The sequence below is a fragment of the Echiichthys vipera genome, assembly GCF_963691815.1.
Source record: "Echiichthys vipera genome assembly, chromosome: 11".
Lineage (NCBI taxonomy): Eukaryota > Metazoa > Chordata > Actinopteri > Perciformes > Trachinidae > Echiichthys > Echiichthys vipera.
The window spans coordinates 1,231,432-1,249,896 of NC_139836.1; the positions used below are offsets into that span (position 1 = coordinate 1,231,432).

The following is an 18,465-nucleotide window of genomic DNA, read 5'->3' on the forward strand; positions in this document are numbered from 1 at the left end:
ACCTTAAATATAAAGTTTAAAATGCTTCTGACGCAACTTTAACCACGACGACCAATCAGAATCCAGCAGGATTTACACGACGCCACGTTTAAACGCTGTATAATCATAATCTATTATACTTTTATTTATTACTATATAAAGTGTTTAAACTGTATATAATAATAAATCTCTGCAGCGTCGACCTTTTTAACTGTTTTTTAGTCTAATTATTAATTTTCTTATTAATAAAGATAAAAAGCAGCGGCTCCTCTCGTCCGCGAGCTGCAGCCACAGTTTATCCGTATTTGCGGCACGTTACGCGGACGCTCTCTCGACCTGAGAGGACTCTGTCGCTCCACGGCTCCGGCTCCTGAACGGGGTCTGGGTCCACGGTTTAAGGGGTCGGGACACGGAGGACCTAAAGGGTTCAGGGGCTACAACACTCAGAGTTCAGGAGTCTGGATGAGGAGGCGGAGATCTACGGAGAGATCTACGGTGAGATCTACGGTGAGACTGTTCTGAGGGATCTACGGAGAGACTGGGTCTGAGGGATTTACGGAGAGACTGGGTCTGAGGGATTTACGCTGAGACTGGGTCTGAGGGATTTACGGTGAGACTGGGTCTGAGGGATCTACGGTGAGACTGGGTCTGAGGGATCTACGGTGAGACTGGGTCTGAGGGATTTACGGTGAGACTGGGTCTGAGAGATTTACGGTGAGACTGGGTCTGAGGGATTTACGGTGAGACTGGGTCTGAGGGATCTACGGTGAGACTGGGTCTGAGGGATTTACGGTGAGACTGGGTCTGAGGGATTTACGGTGAGACTGGGTCTGAGATCTACGGAGAAGGTAAGTGTGAGTCTCATGGGGGGCAGTGTTAGGAGATGACCGCGGCCTCCGTCACTATAGCAGGGTCTTCGATGTCCGCTTTACTCTGAACCATCCTCAGCTCCAGCTGGGGCGGACTGGGCCTCCGACCGGGACCTGCTAACTCTGGGACACAGAGGGGGAAGGGACGGGGGGACGGGGGAGACGGGACGAAGGAGACGGGAGGGACAGGCGGGATGGGGGAGATGGGAGGACGGGACGGGAGGAACGGGAGGGACGAGGGGACGGGAGACGGGACGGGGGAGGAATTGATTTGTGACGTGTCATTTTTTTTTTAAAACTCCGTCAAGGAAACAAACAAACAGATTTGCGGCGTGGACACTTTTCTCACCGTGTGCGTAGGAGATGGTCCTCTGGATGACGTGGTGCATCACTGAAAACGTCTTCTCGCACGCCGTCTGAGAGGAGACGCAGACACAGTTATTACCGTTACGAGCTTCAGCGTGTCGATCGTGGCGCTGCGTGCATGCGTGCGTTCCTACCTTCAGGTCGTTGGGGTGGTGGTGCGTCCACGCCAGCAGCATCGCAGCGAACAAGTCTCCGGTTCCTACGAAGACAGCGTCCACTTTGGGGACTTCTATCCGAACTCTCTGCGTCGCCCTGCTGCCGTCGGGGCGAACTGGACACAGACACACACACACACACACACTTACGACACGTTATAGCCTTTTGTCTCAAACGTACAGGGCGCACAGCGAGTCGCGCGTCACGTACCGCTGCGCTGGCTGCCCAACGACACCAGGAAGCGGTCCCCCAGTCTGGAGGGGAGGTCCGAGGAGGTGATGACCACCGTGTCTGGACCCATGGCGTGGAGAAGGTCCATAACCTGCACACGGGAGGAGAGAGAACACGCAGCGTTCAGGTTCAACACACTCGACGTGTGTTTGACCAACAATCAACCGAGCGATGAAGAAGAAAACCCGTCGGTTCTTCACTCAGATCATTATTCGTCAGATTTCCTGAAACACGATCACTTGTAAATAAACGCGGGGTTCGTGCGTGTGCATGCTGCGTGTGCGTGCTGCAGACGGCTGCTTGTGCGTGCTGCAGACGGCTGCGTGTGCGTGCTGCAGACGGCTGCGTGTGCGTGCTGCAGACCGATGCGTGTGCGTGCTGCAGACGGCTGCGTGTGCGTGCTGCAGGCGGCTGCTTGTGCCTGCTGCAGACCGCTGCGTGTGCGTGCTGCAGACCGCTGCGTGTGCGTGCTGCAGACCGCTGCGTGTGCGTGCTGCAGACCGCTGCGTGTGCGTGCTGCAGACGGCTGCGTGTGCGTGCTGCAGACTGCTGCTTGTGCCTGCTGCAGACGGCTGCGTGCTGCAGACAGATGCGTGTGCGTGCTGCAGACGGCTGCGTGTGCGTGCTGCAGACGGCTGCTTGTGCCTGCTGCAGACCGCTGCGTGTGCGTGCTGCAGACCGCTGCGTGTGCGTGCTGCAGACCGCTGCGTGTGCGTGCTGCAGACGGCTGCGTGTGCGTGCTGCAGACCGATGCGTGTGCGTGCTGCAGACCGCTGCGTGTGCGTGCTGCAGACGGCTGCTTGTGCCTGCTGCAGACCGCTGCGTGCTGCAGACGGCTGCTTGTGCGTGCTGCAGACGGCTGCGTGTGCGTGCTGCAGACCGCTGCGTGTGCGTGCTGCAGACCGATGTGTGTGCGTGCTGCAGACCTCTGCGTGTGCATGCTGCAGACGGCTGCGTGTGCGTGCTGCAGACCGCTGCGTGTGCGTGCTGCGTGCGTGCTGAACTCTGCAGCGTTTTACACATTGGTTCTGTACAGAGAGAGTGATGAGAGAGGGATGAGAGAGGGAGAGCTCCTTTACCTCCACGGCGTCTTTCTCCGTGCTGATGTTTTTCCCCGTCAATAATCTGAAACACAAACAAACACTTGAAATGAAATAAAAGAATCCACATCTGACTGATTCAGTTTGTGTTTGCTTTAAAGTGTTTTTGGCTCCACGTGTTTGTAAATGTGTGTAAAGTCAGCAGCATTATCAGATCAGATCAGCTGCAGGAACTGAAACAAACAAACACTGGATTAAACAAACATGATAAATAAACAGTTTTACTCACTCTGCCTCAAACTGGTTTGGCGTGATGATGTCAGCGACAGGAACCACCTTGTTCTTGTAGACAGGATAAAGGTTCTGAGGGACGTACTGAGGACAGAGACAGGGACACGCTCAAACACTGAGGGACGTACTGAGGACAGAGACAGGGACACGCTCAAACACTGAGGGACGTACTGAGGACAGAGACAGGGACACGCTCAAACACTGAGGGACGTACTGAGGACAGAGACAGGGACACGCTCAAACACTGAGGGACGTACTGAGGACAGAGACAGGGACACGCTCAAACACTGAGGGACGTACGGAGGACAGAGACAGGGACACGCTCAAACACTGAGGGACGTACTGAGGACAGAGACAGGGACACGCTCAAACACTGAGGGACGTACTGAGGACAGAGACAGGGACACGCTCAAACACTGAGGGACGTACTGAGGACAGAGACAGGGACACGCTCAAACACTGAGGGACGTACTGAGGACAGAGACAGGGACACGCTCAAACACTGAGGGACGTACTGAGGACAGAGACAGGGACACGCTCAAACACTGAGGGACGTACGGAGGACAGAGACAGGGACACGCTCAAACACTGAGGGACGTACTGAGGACAGAGACAGGGACACGCTCAAACACTGAGGGACGTACTGAGGACAGAGACAGGGACACGCTCAAACACTGAGGGACGTACTGAGGACAGAGACAGGGACACGCTCAAACACTGAGGGACGTACTGAGGACAGAGACAGGGACACGCTCAAACACTGAGGGACGTACTGAGGACAGAGACAGGGACACGCTCAAACACTGAGGGACGTACTGAGGACAGAGACAGGGACACGCTGAAACACTGAGGGACGTACTGAGGACAGAGACAGGGACACGCTCAAACACTGAGGGACGTACTGAGGACAGAGACAGGGACACGCCCAAACACTGAGGGACGTACTGAGGACAGAGACAGGGACACGCTCAAACACTGAGGGACGTACTGAGGACAGAGACAGGGACACGCTCAAACACTGAGGGACGTACTGAGGACAGAGACAGGGACACGCTGAGGGACGTACTGAGGACAGAGACAGGGACACGCTGAAACACTGAGGGACGTACTGAGGACAGAGACAGGGACACGCTCACACACTGAGGGACGTACTGAGGACAGAGACAGGGACACGCTGAAACACTGAGGGACGTACTGAGGACAGAGACAGGGACACGCTCAAACACTGAGGGACGTACTGAGGACAGAGACAGGGACACGCTCAAACACTGAGGGACGTACTGAGGACAGAGACAGGGACACGCTCAAACACTGAGGGACGTACTGAGGACAGAGACAGGGACACGCTGAGACACTGAGGGACGTACTGAGGACAGACACAGGGACACACTCAAACACTGAGGGACGTACTGAGGACAGAGACAGGGACACGCTCAAACACTGAGGGATGTACTGAGGACAGAGACAGGGACACGCTCAAACACTGAGGGACGTACTGAGGACAGAGACAGGGACACGCTCAAACACTGAGGGACGTACTGAGGACAGAGACAGGGACACGCTCAAACACTGAGGGACGTACTGAGGACAGAGACAGGGACACACTCAAACACTGAGGGACGTACTGAGGACAGAGACAGGGACACGCTCAAACACTGAGGGACGTACTGAGGACAGAGACAGGGACACGCTCAAACACTGAGGGACGTACTGAGGACAGAGACAGGGACACGCTCAAACACTGAGGGACGTACTGAGGACAGAGACAGGGACACGCTCAAACACTGAGGGACGTACTGAGGACAGAGACAGGGACACGCTCAAACACTGAGGGACGTACTGAGGACAGAGACAGGGACACACTCAAACACTGAGGGACGTACTGAGGACAGAGACAGGGACACGCTCAAACACTGAGGGACGTGCTGAGGACAGAGACAGGGACACGCTCAAACACTGAGGGACGTACTGAGGACAGAGACAGGGACACGCTCAAACACTGAGGGACGTACTGAGGACAGAGACAGGGACACGCTCAAACACTGAGGGACGTACTGAGGACAGAGACACGCTCAAACACTGAGGGACGTACTGAGGACAGAGACAGGGACACGCTCAAACACTGAGGGACGTACTGAGGACAGAGACAGGGACACGCTGAAACACTGAGGGACGTACTGAGGACAGAGACAGGGACACGCTCAAACACTGAGGGACGTACTGAGGACAGAGACAGGGACACGCTGAAACACTGAGGGACGTACTGAGGACAGAGACAGGGACACGCTCAAACACTGAGGGACGTACTGAGGACAGAGACACGCTCAAACACTGAGGGACGTACTGAGGACAGAGACAGGGACACGCTCAAACACTGAGGGACGTACTGAGGACAGAGACAGGGACACGCTGAAACACTGAGGGACGTAATGAGGACAGAGACAGGGACACGCTCAAACACTGAGGGACGTACTGAAGACAGAGACAGGGACACGCTGAAACACTGAGGGACGTACTGAGGACAGAGACAGGGACACGCTCAAACACTGAGGGACGTACTGAGGACAGAGACAGGGACACGCTGAAACACTGAGGGACGTACTGAGGACAGAGACAGGGACACGCTGAAACACTGAGGGACGTACTGAGGACAGAGACAGGGACACGCTGAAACACTGAGGGACGTACTGAGGACAGAGACAGGGACACGCTCAAACACTGAGGGACGTACTGAGGACAGAGACAGGGACACGCTCAAACACTGAGGGACGTACTGAGGACAGAGACAGGGACACGCTGAGACACTGAGGGACGTACTGAGGACAGAGACAGGGACACGCTCAAACACTGCAGGGACGTACTGAGGACAGAGACAGGGACACGCTCAAACACTGAGGGACGTACTGAGGACAGAGACAGGGACACGCTCAAACACTGCAGGGACGTACTGAGGACAGAGACAGGGACACGCTGAAACACTGAGGGACGTACTGAGGACAGAGACAGGGACACGCTGAAACACTGAGGGACTTACTGAGGACAGAGACAGGGACACGCTCAAACACTGAGGGACGTACTGAGGACAGAGACAGGGACACGCTGAAACACTGAGGGACGTACTGAGGACAGAGACAGGGACACGCTCAAACACTGAGGGACGTACTGAGGACAGAGACAGGGACACGCTGAAACACTGAGGGACGTACTGAGGACAGAGACAGGGACACGCTCAAACACTGAGGGACGTACTGAAGACAGAGACAGGGACACGCTCAAACACTGAGGGACGTACTGAGGACAGAGACAGGGACACGCTCAAACACTGAGGGACGTACTGAAGACAGAGACAGGGACACGCTCAAACACTGAGGGACGTACTGAGGACAGAGACAGGGACACGCTCAAACACTGAGGGACGTACTGAGGACAGAGACAGGGACACGCTCAAACACTGAGGGACGTACTGAGGACAGAGACAGGGACACGCTGAAACACTGAGGGACGTACTGAGGACAGAGACAGGGACACGCTGAAACACTGAGGGACGTACTGAGGACAGAGACAGGGACACGCTCAAACACTGAGGGACGTACTGAGGACAGAGACAGGGACACGCTCAAACACTGAGGGACGTACTGAGGACAGAGACAGGGACACGCTGAAACACTGAGGGACGTACTGAGGACAGAGACAGGGACACGCTGAAACACTGAGGGACGTACTGAGGACAGAGACAGGGACACGCTCAAACACTGAGGGACGTACTGAGGACAGAGACAGGGACACGCTCAAACACTGAGGGACGTACTGAGGACAGAGACAGGGACACGCTCAAACACTGAGGGACGTACTGAGGACAGAGACAGGGACACGCTCAAACACTGAGGGACGTACTGAGGACAGAGACAGGGACACGCTCAAACACTGAGGGACGTACTGAGGACAGACACAGGGACACGCTCAAACACTGAGGGACGTACTGAGGACAGAGACAGGGACACGCTGAAACACTGAGGGACGTACTGAGGACAGAGACAGGGACACGCTGAGACACTGAGGGACGTACTGAGGACAGAGACAGGGACACGCTCAAACACTGAGGGACGTACTGAGGACAGAGACAGGGACACGCTCAAACACTGAGGGACGTACTGAGGACAGAGACAGGGACACGCTCAAACACTGAGGGACGTACTGAGGACAGAGACAGGGACACGCTGAAACACTGAGGGACGTACTGAGGACAGAGACAGGGACACGCTCAAACACTGAGGGACGTACTGAGGACAGAGACAGGGACACGCTCAAACACTGAGGGACGTACTGAGGACAGAGACAGGGACACGCTCAAACACTGAGGGACGTACTGAGGACAGAGACAGGGACACGCTCAAACACTGCAGGGTTTCCTCAGGGTGCATTTAAGACCCTTTCCAGGACATTCAAGAACACACGCACACACGCAAACACACTAAAGTAACAGGACGTTGATCTCACCATGGATCCATGATCACCGAGGACGGGGTCACACACTGGAGAGAGAAACACACACTACATTAATAACAAAATATTAATTATAAATAATAATAAAAACAATAACAGAAAAGACCCTGGGAGGATTTTACGGTCCATGGTTCTGGTTAATAAATAATAATTTGTCCGTAATGGGAACAATATCCATCTTATTGTTGGAACGTGGCCTCACTAAGCTCGTTTTTAGGGGCGGCAGTAGCTCAGTGTGACGTGTTACGGCGTGATGACGTATAGGCAGCAAGAAGCATTCTCCGAGGCCCAGGTAGTGTGAGTACAAACGGGCCTGGAGGGGGGGACAAGGACCCTAAAGCACGGGGCACGGGACGCACGCACAGTGGGAGGGCGCCCTTAACTGCCCCCCTGAACCTCTAACAGCAGAGTAAAGATCATAGAGGTGCTTCCTCACCGTACACCAGGTTGGGGTTGGCTCTCTTCAGCTCCTGAACGATGTCCACCACCATCTCCAGGAAGGACGTGTCCCTGGTGTACCCTGAACACATCAGCATCATCATCAGCATCATCATCATCATCATCATCATCATTATTATTATTATTATTATGATCTGGCTTCTGTTTTCAGCTTTATTTGCAGTGACTGAAGCCGGTCTCAGGTGTGTAAGTGCAGAACAAAGCGAGCGTCCACCTGTCAGGACGTAGTCGTACTGGTGCACGTTGTTCAGTTTGATTCCCTCGTACAGAACGTGCAGCTCGTCCGCCGTCAGCACCTGTCCTTTCCAATGAGAATAACCTGCACAGAGGAGAGGAGGAGTGTGTGTTTGCTTCTCCCTCTGCAGCGACACAAACACACACCTGCTGCAGACGCCCACACACACATTTACACACTCACACACCTGTATCATCGTATTATTACATTTCTAACACTGAACATTTACGTGTTTTTACTTTAACGTCATAAATCACTGAATTCTGCCGCTGAATTTGGCCTGTTGACTTTTTTAACTTTGAATAAATTTGAGTTTATGTGAAAGAAGAGTTAAATTAAGAGTCAAATTAAGAGTCAAAACATTCAGAAACATATTTTCAACGCATAAAAATTCAGTGCTAGAAATTCAACATCCTTTTAATTTAAAACTCCGATGACACAGATTTATTCTCCCACACAGGGAAGACGATTTGTGAGTGTGTGTGTGTGTGTGTGTGTGTGTGTGTGTGTGTGCGTGTGTGTGTTTGTGACGCGCTGCATCCACGCGGTCGTGACGGGAGCGCTGATGTAGAAGCGTGCGTCCGTGCGCGTCGGTCTGACATGTTTGCTGCAGGCCGATGATGTCGCAGCTCCAGGTGAGTCACAGCCAGGTCACGTGTTTCGGCGGAGGGGGTGTGTGGTTGCTAAGCAACAAGCCGGGAGAAAGCCAAAGGGGCTAAGAAAGAGAGATGAGCGCCGAGTGTGTGTGTGTGTGTGTGTTTGAGTGTGTGTGTGTGGGGAGGCCTACAGATAAGAGCTTCTGTCGTCATCATTCCCTGCTGTCGCAATTCACAACGCTGCTGTTTACTCCCTCTGAACACCTCCATCTTTCTCTACATCTCTCTCTTTCTTTCTCTCTCTCCCTCCTTCTCAGATGCACACATCACCTTCGATATGTCTCCTCCAAATGACATTCTGCCCTTTGAAGAAATAGTTGAAATGAAGAAGATGTGATTAAAGAAGCAGCAGAGTCTCGGACACTTTGGTGTTTAAGGTCAAGCGTCCGTCCTGTACGCAGCCGAGGACCAAGACTTAACAACTTAACAACAACAACTTCATTTCCTTTTTAAATGCACCCATTTCTGGTAAACACACACTCCAAGCGACCAATTCATACGTCTGCGCCCCATTGGACACATTTACCCATCAGTCCCACGCTCGCCCACAGCAGCACTGATCCTGCAGAACACAACACAAGTTTATCGCTGGTGCACGAACACCCTTTGTAACTCCTTCAGGGTCCGGGTCGCGTGGTTAAACGCGTGAAAGCTGTCAACTCTGCACGGCTGCAGGAACACCTGAGGATGACGTGCACAACTTAAATGTTACGTGCAAAGTAATATTTTTCAGCAGTGAAAGAAACCAGAGCAAAAGAAGGAGATACATATTTGCAGAGTGCCAAACACTTAATTTCCCTTTTTTAAATGCACCAATTCGTGCGTCTGCGTCCTCCTTTACAATCGTCTACGCCGACAAACGAGACACTAAGACACAACCTGGAGTTTAAGAGTGAAGCAGCATCAGCGGCGTTCACACACGGTCACGCTTCAGAAACACGACCGCACACGAAGGTCCCAATATTTGGAGAGTAAAAGTCGGAAGATTGTGACAAAAAAGTCGCAAAATTTTAAGGGAAAAGTCGGAATATTTTCAGAAATAAAGTCGGAAGATTGTGGCCCAAAAAGTCGTAATAATGACCAAAAAAATCGTGATAATTTGAGAAAAAAAGAGAAATAAAGTCGTAATATTCCTGGAGTTTGACAGTGAAACAGCCTCAGCGGCGTTCACACACAGGGCGCAGAAACACGGTGGTAGAGTGGACGTCAGGAGTAAACGTAGAGGGGCAATGTGTGTGTCTGGACTAAACGTTGTGTGTGTCTGGAGGAAACGTTGTGTGTGTCTGGAGGAAACGTTGTGTGTGTCTGGAGGAAACGGTGTGTGTGTCTGGAGTAAACGTTGTGTGTGTCTGGACTAAACGTTGTGTGTGTCTGGACTAAATGTTGTGTGTGTGTCTGGACTAAACGTTGTGTGTGTGTCTGGAGGAAACGTTGTGTGTGTCTGGAGGAAACGTTGTGTGTGTCTGGAGGAAACGGTGTGTGTGTCTGGAGTAAACGTTGTGTGTGTCTGGACTAAACGTTGTGTGTGTCTGGACTAAACGTTGTGTGTGTCTGGAGGAAACGGTGTGTGTGTCTGGACTAAACGTGTGTGTCTGGAGGAAACGTTGTGTGTGTCTGGAGGAAACGTTGTGTGTGTCTGGACTAAACGTTGTGTGTGTCTGGACTAAACGTTGTGTGTGTCTGGACTAAACGTTGTGTGTGTCTGGACTAAACGTTGTGTGTGTCTGGAGGAAACGGTGTGTGTGTCTGGACTAAACGTGTGTGTCTGGAGTAAACGTTGTGTGTGTGTTTGGAGCCTGAATGAGCCTCCTACAGAACAAACAGACCCTTTACGGTCCTTAACTGAAGACAAGACAAACCTAAACAAACGCTTCGGTCACGAATCAACTCTAAAAACCAACTGCTCCTCTGGGACAAATAAAGACTTTCAAAATAAAGCAGATCCTGTTTCAACCTTCAGCAAACACAAACAGCTGGAGGTTCCTCACACTTTCAGTCTCAAACTTCCCCGTCAGACACATTTACCCATCAGTCCCACGCTCGACCACAGCAGCACTGATCCCGCAGAACACCTACGATCATCCTCCAGAACCAGAACACCTACGATCGTCCTCCAGAACACCTACGATCATCCTCCAGAACACCTAAGATCATCCTCCAGAACACCTACGATCATCCTTCAGAACCAGAACACCTACGATCATCCTCCAGAACACATACGATCGTCCTCCAGAACACCTACGATCATCCTACAGAACACCTACGATCGTCCTCCAGAACACCTACGATCATCCTCCAGAACACCTATGATCATCCTCCAGAACACCTACGATCATCCTCCAGAACACCTACGATCATCCTTCAGAACCAGAACACCTACGATCGTCCTCCAGGACACCTACGATCGTCCTCCAGAACACCTACGATCGTCCTCCAGAACACCTACGATCGTCCTCCAGAACACCTACGATCATCCTTCAGAACACCTACGATCGTCCTCCAGAACACCTACTATCGTCCTCCAGAACACCTACGATCGTCCTCCAGAACACCTACGATCGTCCTCCAGAACACCTACGATCGTCCTCCAGAACACCTACGATCGTCCTCCAGAACACCTGCGATCATCCTCCAGAACACCTACGATCATCCTCCAGAACACCTACGATCATCCTCCAGAACCAGAACACCTACGATCATCCTCCAGAACACCTACGATCGTCCTCCAGAACACCTACTATCGTCCTCCAGAACACCTGCGATCATCCTCCAGAACACGTACGATCATCCTCCAGAACACCTGCCATCATCCTACAGAACACCTACGATCATCCTACAGAACACCTACAATCGTCCTACAGAACACCTACGATCATCCTCCAGAACACCTACGATCGTCCTCCAGAACACCTACGATCGTCCTCCAGAACACCTACGATCATCCTCCAGAACACCTACGATCGTCCTCCAGAACACCTACGATCATCCTCCAGAACACCTACGATCATCCTCCAGAACACCTACGATCGTCCTCCAGAACACCTACGATCGTCCTCCAGAACACCTACGATCATCCTCCAGAACACCTACTATCATCCTCCAGAACACCTACGATCGTCCTCCAGAACACCTACGATCATCCCCCAGAACACCGACGATCGTCCTCCAGAACACCTACGATCATCCTTCAGAACACCTACGATCATGCTCCAGAACACCTGCGATCATCCTCCAGAACACCTGCGATCATCCTCCAGAACACCTACGATCATCCTCCAGAACACCTGCGATCATCCTCCAGAACACCTACGATCATCATCCAGAACACCTGCGATCATCCTCCAGAACACCAACGATCATCCTCCAGAACACCTACGATCGTCCTCCAGAACACCTGCGATCATCCTCCAGAACACCGACGATCATCCTCTAGAACATCTACGATCATCCTCCAGAACACCTACGATCATCCTACAGAACACCCGCGATCGTCCTCCAGAACACCTACGATCATCTCCCAGAACACCTACGATCATCCTCCAGAACACCTACGATCATCCTCCAGAACACCTACGATCATCCTCCAGAACACCTACGATCGTCCTCCAGAACACCTGCGATCATCCTCCAGAACACCTACGATCATCCTCTAGAACACCTACGATCGTCCTCCAGAACACCTACGATCATCCTCTAGAACATCTACGATCATCCTACAGAACACCCGCGATCGTCCTCCAGAACACCTACGATCATCTCCCAGAACACCTGCGATCACCCTTTAGTCACCGCAGATCCTTTAAACGCACCCGTCTGAATAACCTGCTGACAGGAAAGCGTCTTCACTGTTGGAGTTATCTCTAATCTCAAGTCGTAGGAGCGGACAAAATCACGATTCCTGACTTCTTGGTGTAAAAAATGTAATATATTATAACTTTGAGTCTTTCCTTCAGTAGAGGGGGCGCTACGTCCCAAATCTTCTGTCATTTCATATCTGGAGAACCACATTTACTCAGGATATTCACACACACACACACACACACACACACCAGTCTTACCCGTGTGGTTGGAGAACTGGACGGAGTTGATCGAGTCCACCTCGAAGCCTAAGACCTGGAGACGACACAGAGGAAACACGTCAGGACTCAGTTCATAAAAATGTGTGTTCAGGGGGCGACACCGCGGGGAAACGTTCCCGTATAAACGTTTTCTGTTGGGGAGTAAATGCGGATCGTGACGTCACTTCCTGGTTTCACCCGGCTGTGACCTGGGACACAAACACGACCAGAACCTGCACAGACGTGGAGCAGCTTCACCTCTTTTCTGTCTCTACACATCTTTTTAATTACAGAGACAGAGACACAAGAGAACGCGCTCGAGCGCTCAGACGTTATCTCAGTGACTGGATTTAATTTGAGCTTTTGTTCTTTTCTGATCGCCAGCAACTTTGAGATACGAGACGCTGCTTTCAGGCGCTGATTCGGTCCCTTTTGACCTTGAGCTCCTCGATGTGACCAGCGACAGCTCCCTCTCTCTCAGGTGTGACGTAAGTTTGCTGGAAGGTGAAACGGTCTTTGTTTCAGCAGCACGAAGCTTCAGGAAACACGGCAAACACACAAAAAGGGCTGAAACAGAGAGAAATCTCTCCTGGGTCCAGATACAACGTCTTAAAAAAGGGACATTTCTGCATTTTTCTGCAACTTTTTCTCCACGTTAGGGGGAGAAGTTCAGCATCCGTGAGGAACTCGGAGTAGAGCCGCTGCTCCTTTGTGTTGAAAGGAGCCAGTTGAGGTGGTTCAGGATCATCTGGTAAGGATGAACCCTGGGCGCCTCCCTAGGGAGGTGTTCCAGGCACGTCCAGCTGGGAGGAGGCCTCGGGGAAGACCCAGGACCAGGTGGAGAGATTAGATCTCCACACTGGCCTGGGAACGCCTCAGGATCCCCCAGTTAGAGCTGGTTAATGTGGCCCGGGAAAGGGAAGTTTGGGGTCCCTGCTAAAGCTGCTGCGCCTGAGACCTGATCCAGGATCAGAGGCTGGAGCTGCTGCCCCTGAGACCTGATCCAGGATCAGAGGCTGAAGATGAGATGATGATTTTTCCACGTATTTCTGTGAAAGTCCAGTACTGAGCACAAAACAATGGCGGTGAAAGGTTCACGTTGGTGTGATGTGGAGGTGGAGTGTTTACTGCAGATTTGGTCGATGAAAAGATTCAAAAACAGTCGACAAGACGCACAAAAACTCCGAGGTCTACGGAAAGATCTGGAAACAAAGCCACGCATCGCCATGACGTCATCAATGCGTGTGACGTGTTACGGCGTGATGACGTATAGGCAGCAAGAAGCATTCTCCGAGGCCCAGGTAGTGTGAGTACAAACGGGCCTGGAGGGGGGGACAAGGACCCTAAAGCACGGGGCACGGGACGGAGGAACAGTGGGAGGGCGCTCTAACAGCCTCGCTAATGAGCTCAAACACATTTACTAAAATAATGTCCATTACAGGTTAGAACATTAAGTGCTGCCTAATATTCCTTCAAATATCATTAAATTTGATAATATTCTAACTATATTTGAATGTTTTTTGCCCCTTTATGGTCAAACTTAACGTCTGTATAGTGTCATATTAAAGAAACACCTTCAGTATGAGCCTCTAACATGAGGATAAACCGAAATAAACCTCTCTATAACCTTTATTTATGATGTATTTACATCGTTCCTCTAGAACTGAAGCATCTTCACATGTTTCCTCTCTGTGAATGAAACTGGATTTGACCTTTTAAACACACTTGTGACCGATTGTGTCGCTGTTCTTTGTGCGTTTGTGTGTTTGTGTGCACCGCGCTCAGAGTGTTGGATTCAGGTCACATTGGGTCCGTGACACAGAGCGAGCGTTCACGCAGCTGCCGGCTGCAGAGGAAACACTTTCCCTCTCGCGAGTGAAGAGTTTCTTTAATGAGCGTGCGTCAGCGTTCAGAGTCAGAGCCTCAGTTTAACTCTGAGAACATTTAGAATAAAGTGTTTGTTTCCACGTGTGCATGTAAACATATTTCTGTGCCCTCGTGCGGGGCACCGGGGTTTCTGACGCGTACGTTTTGCATCAGCTAAACTGCAACACGCGGCCTAAGGAAAACTATATTCACCGTATTCCAGTCAGTGACTCAACCACGACGGGCGAATTTATAAAACTAGACTAAAGAAAACGCTGCACAGTCATCTCTTTATCTGCGTCCTCGTGTTTTCAGCCCCGACAACGACTACGGATCAAATCAGAACCGATTTAAAAGAACAAAGATTCACAAAGACCAAAGAGAACGTCAGCAGATATCCCCGTGTCCTGGAGCCGAACTCTGCTGCGTCTGAACACGAGCCTGAGACAGGAGACGACCTCTGTGACCCCTGTGACCTCTGTGACCCCTGACCTCTGTGACTCAGCTCTCAGTTTCTCTACAGACCATCAGACGCCTCTCTGCTGCAGCGTTACCGTGGCAACATCAAACAGATTTAATAACACCCCCTCTCTAAATGCACTGATGTTGTTTCTCTGTGGGCGCTGAATCCGTCCGGTCGTCCTGCAGCAGCCAATCAGAGCCCTGCTCCCCCACGCCGCCTGCTGCAGCGCAGAGCGAGGGATGCCCCGCACGCCAACCCGCACGCCAACCCCGTCTCACCCCCGATCTTAAACCGCCGCTGAGTCACCGGCTCCGTCACACGCTGATCTGTGCTTAAACCTCAAACACGCCAGTGCTCAGAAACTGATGACGAAACAAAATTAAACTGTTAGAAGATTAAAATCCTCCGACTGCACATTTACATCATTATTCACAAACTCACTTTTAAACAGTCCACTTTAGTTCTCTTAGTGCTCATTTTACGACCGTATTCAGTCATTTTGCATCTTTTGTGCTGGTTTTGCATCTATTTTTAGTCATTTTGCATCTTTTTGTGCTGGTTTTGCATCTATTTTTAGTCATTTTGCATCTTTTTAAGTCATTTTGCATCTTTTTGTGCTGGTTTGCAGTAATTTCAGGTCTCTTTGCATGTTATTGTAGTCCTTTTACTTTTCTATGTAGTTGTTTTGTGTCTCTTTGTGGTTGTTTTGTGTCTCTTTGTGGTTGTTTTGTGTCTCTTTGTGGTTGTTTTGTTCCTCTTTGTGGTTGTTTTGTGTCTCTTTGTGGTTGTTTTGTTCCTCTTTGTGGTTGTTTTGTGTCTCTTTGAGGTTGTTTTGTGTCTCTTTGTGGTTGTTTTGTGTCTCTTTGTGGTTGTTTTGTGTCTCTTTGTGGTTGTTTTGTTCCTCTTTGTGGTTGTTTTGTGTCTCTTTGTGGTTGTTTTGTGTCTCTTTGTGGTTGTTTTGTTCCTCTTTGTGGTTGTTTTGTGTCTCTTTGAGGTTGTTTTGTGTCTCTTTGTGGTTGTTTTGTGTCTCTTTGTGATCACCTTACATTTATCTTTAGTAGTTTTGCATCTTTGCTGTCTCTTGTTCTCGTGTTGTGTGTTTTATCACCCGTGTCTTCAGTCGTCTCGTGTCTTTGTGTCTGATTTGTTGTCGCTCTGTTGTCATTTGAAGTAATTATGGTTTTTTTTAAGTCGTCTTGCACTTTTCTTTCAGGATCATTCTATGTTTTTGGAGACAGCTCTAGGGGGTCAAAGGCCCGGGGGTCCGGACTCTGAGGGGTCCGGACTCTGAGGGGCCCAGAGTCTGAGGGGTCCAGACTCTGAGGCCCCCTCAATGAGGGGTCCGGACTCTGAGGGGTCCAGACTCTGAGGGGTCCAGACTCTGAGGCCCCCTCAGTGAGGAGTCCGGACTCTGGGGGGTCCGGGGGTCAGACGTGGTCCATCCATGGTCACAGGTAAACTGACACATTAACAGTTGAGTTCTCCTGATTCTCACAGGGGTCATTAGACACACACACACACACACACACACACACACACACACACACACCTCTGACATCAACAACACAGACACACACACACGCAAACACACCTCTGACATCAACAACACACACACACCTCTGACATCAACAACACACACACACACGCAAACACACACACACACACACACACACACACCTCTGACATCAACAACACAGACACACACATCTCTGACATCAACAACACAGACACACACACGCAAACACACCTCTGACATCAACAACACACACACCTCTGACATCAACAACACACACACACACGCAAACACACCTCTGACATCAACAACACAGACACACACACACACACCTCTGACATCAACAACACACACACCTCTGACATCAACAACACAGACACACACACACACACCTCTGACATCAACAACACAGACACACACACACACACCTCTGACATCAACACACACACATCATCAGTTTCTAAATCACAGAAAAAACACATTAGGTTCATTATCGGACATCCTCCCGTCAGATCACAGAAATGATAAATGACCAGGACACCGTCAGCTATAATTATATTATATTATTATAATATTATATTATTACATCAGTAATTCACATGATTCAAAGGGCGAATGGAGGGGACCGGTGCTGGAGGGGACAGGCTGGTGTCAGCACCTGTCTGGGGGACAGTACCGGGGGTCCGTGCGTTATAACGGCCCGTTCAGCGGCGCTTTAACGGAATAAGACCCAAACCAACCGCGGACTCACGTGCACCGGTGATGCCGCGGGTGGTGGGAGGCGGGGGAGCGGGTCGTGTCCGCTGTCCGATAATGGAAGCATGCCCGTGGTATTTACCTGTAACGGGAAAGAGGCGCTCTTGTTGCCCACGTATCCCCGGACTACATGGCTCTGGATGGACAGGACACGGCACTCCATGGCGGCTCCCGGTTCAGCCGAGGGTCGGTGCGGATGGTCCGGTGCTTTAATAATCACGTCGACACATCCCAGTCACGGGGAAGACGGGATTCAAACACAACAACCGCCGCCGGTCCGGAGGAGACGCGACGTTAGCTGAAGCTAAGCTAACGAGGCTAGCCAGCTGTGGAGCAGGGAGGAGGGCGCGCGTGGCGGACGGTTGGAGCCAAGGCGAATAGAAGGAGGCTGGGACACAGAGGGAAAAAAGTCTGGGGTCCGGGGTTTCACGCATGCGCGGTGGAAAAATAGGAGTCAACTGACAAATGTCAACAGAAGCAACTGATTTTGTTTCCTAAATATTTCCTGAGTAAGGAAAAAAAATCCCTGAAGAATCTAAATAGAGTAAAGTTTCTAAAAATACATAAATATTCCATATAATTCACTAATTCATTATTTTAATAACCTTCAGAAATCACCAGGAAAATTATCTCATTATGGCGGGAAAACACAGGAAATAAAATGTGTGTTGTGTGTGACCCTGTAGGGCTTCCGTACCAGATTCAACCAGACATTTTCACCGTTTTTTATGGTTTTATGGTGACCCAACCTCCTTCCATAGGCTCTGGCGGTGGTTGGTTGTAGGAGCACACGACTTCACACACACGCACAAACACACACACACATACACGTTTTTCTGCGCAGGCAATCTGAGTGACCGCCCTAAACTGAGTGACGTCACCACAGGGCCGTGAGGACCCCTAAAGCGCATCCTCCTGATCAACAGAGCTGGAAAATAAATGAATGAATGTGAATGAAATCTCCCTAATATTTGAGTTTTTCTCTGTTTTATCACTAATTAAACTCAGCCGAATTATTTAAAAC

General features: G+C 50.9%; 1 protein-coding gene across 2 annotated transcripts; it reads right to left on the reverse strand.

Moving 5' to 3' along the window:
• Positions 1–185: 185 nt before the first annotated feature.
• pdxkb (pyridoxal (pyridoxine, vitamin B6) kinase b) lies at positions 186–17,685 on the reverse strand. Of its 2 annotated transcripts, XR_014593404.1 has the most exons (12): positions 17,524–17,685; positions 12,844–12,898; positions 8,109–8,213; positions 7,872–7,955; positions 7,430–7,464; positions 2,931–3,016; positions 2,681–2,726; positions 1,581–1,692; positions 1,349–1,485; positions 1,198–1,264; positions 519–971; positions 186–469 (listed from the first exon to the last, which is right to left on the reverse strand). XR_014593404.1 is itself a non-coding variant. In XM_083923366.1 (11 exons), the coding sequence occupies exons 1-11, from the start codon at positions 17,602–17,604 to the stop codon at positions 856–858; spliced, it is 924 nt and encodes a 307-aa protein (XP_083779492.1). In that variant the 5' UTR covers positions 17,605–17,685; the 3' UTR covers positions 186–855. The 2 variants fall into 2 exon arrangements, 1 of the variants encoding a protein (XP_083779492.1); XM_083923366.1 differs by having other exon boundaries at positions 186–971.
• Positions 17,686–18,465: the final 780 nt, after the last annotated feature.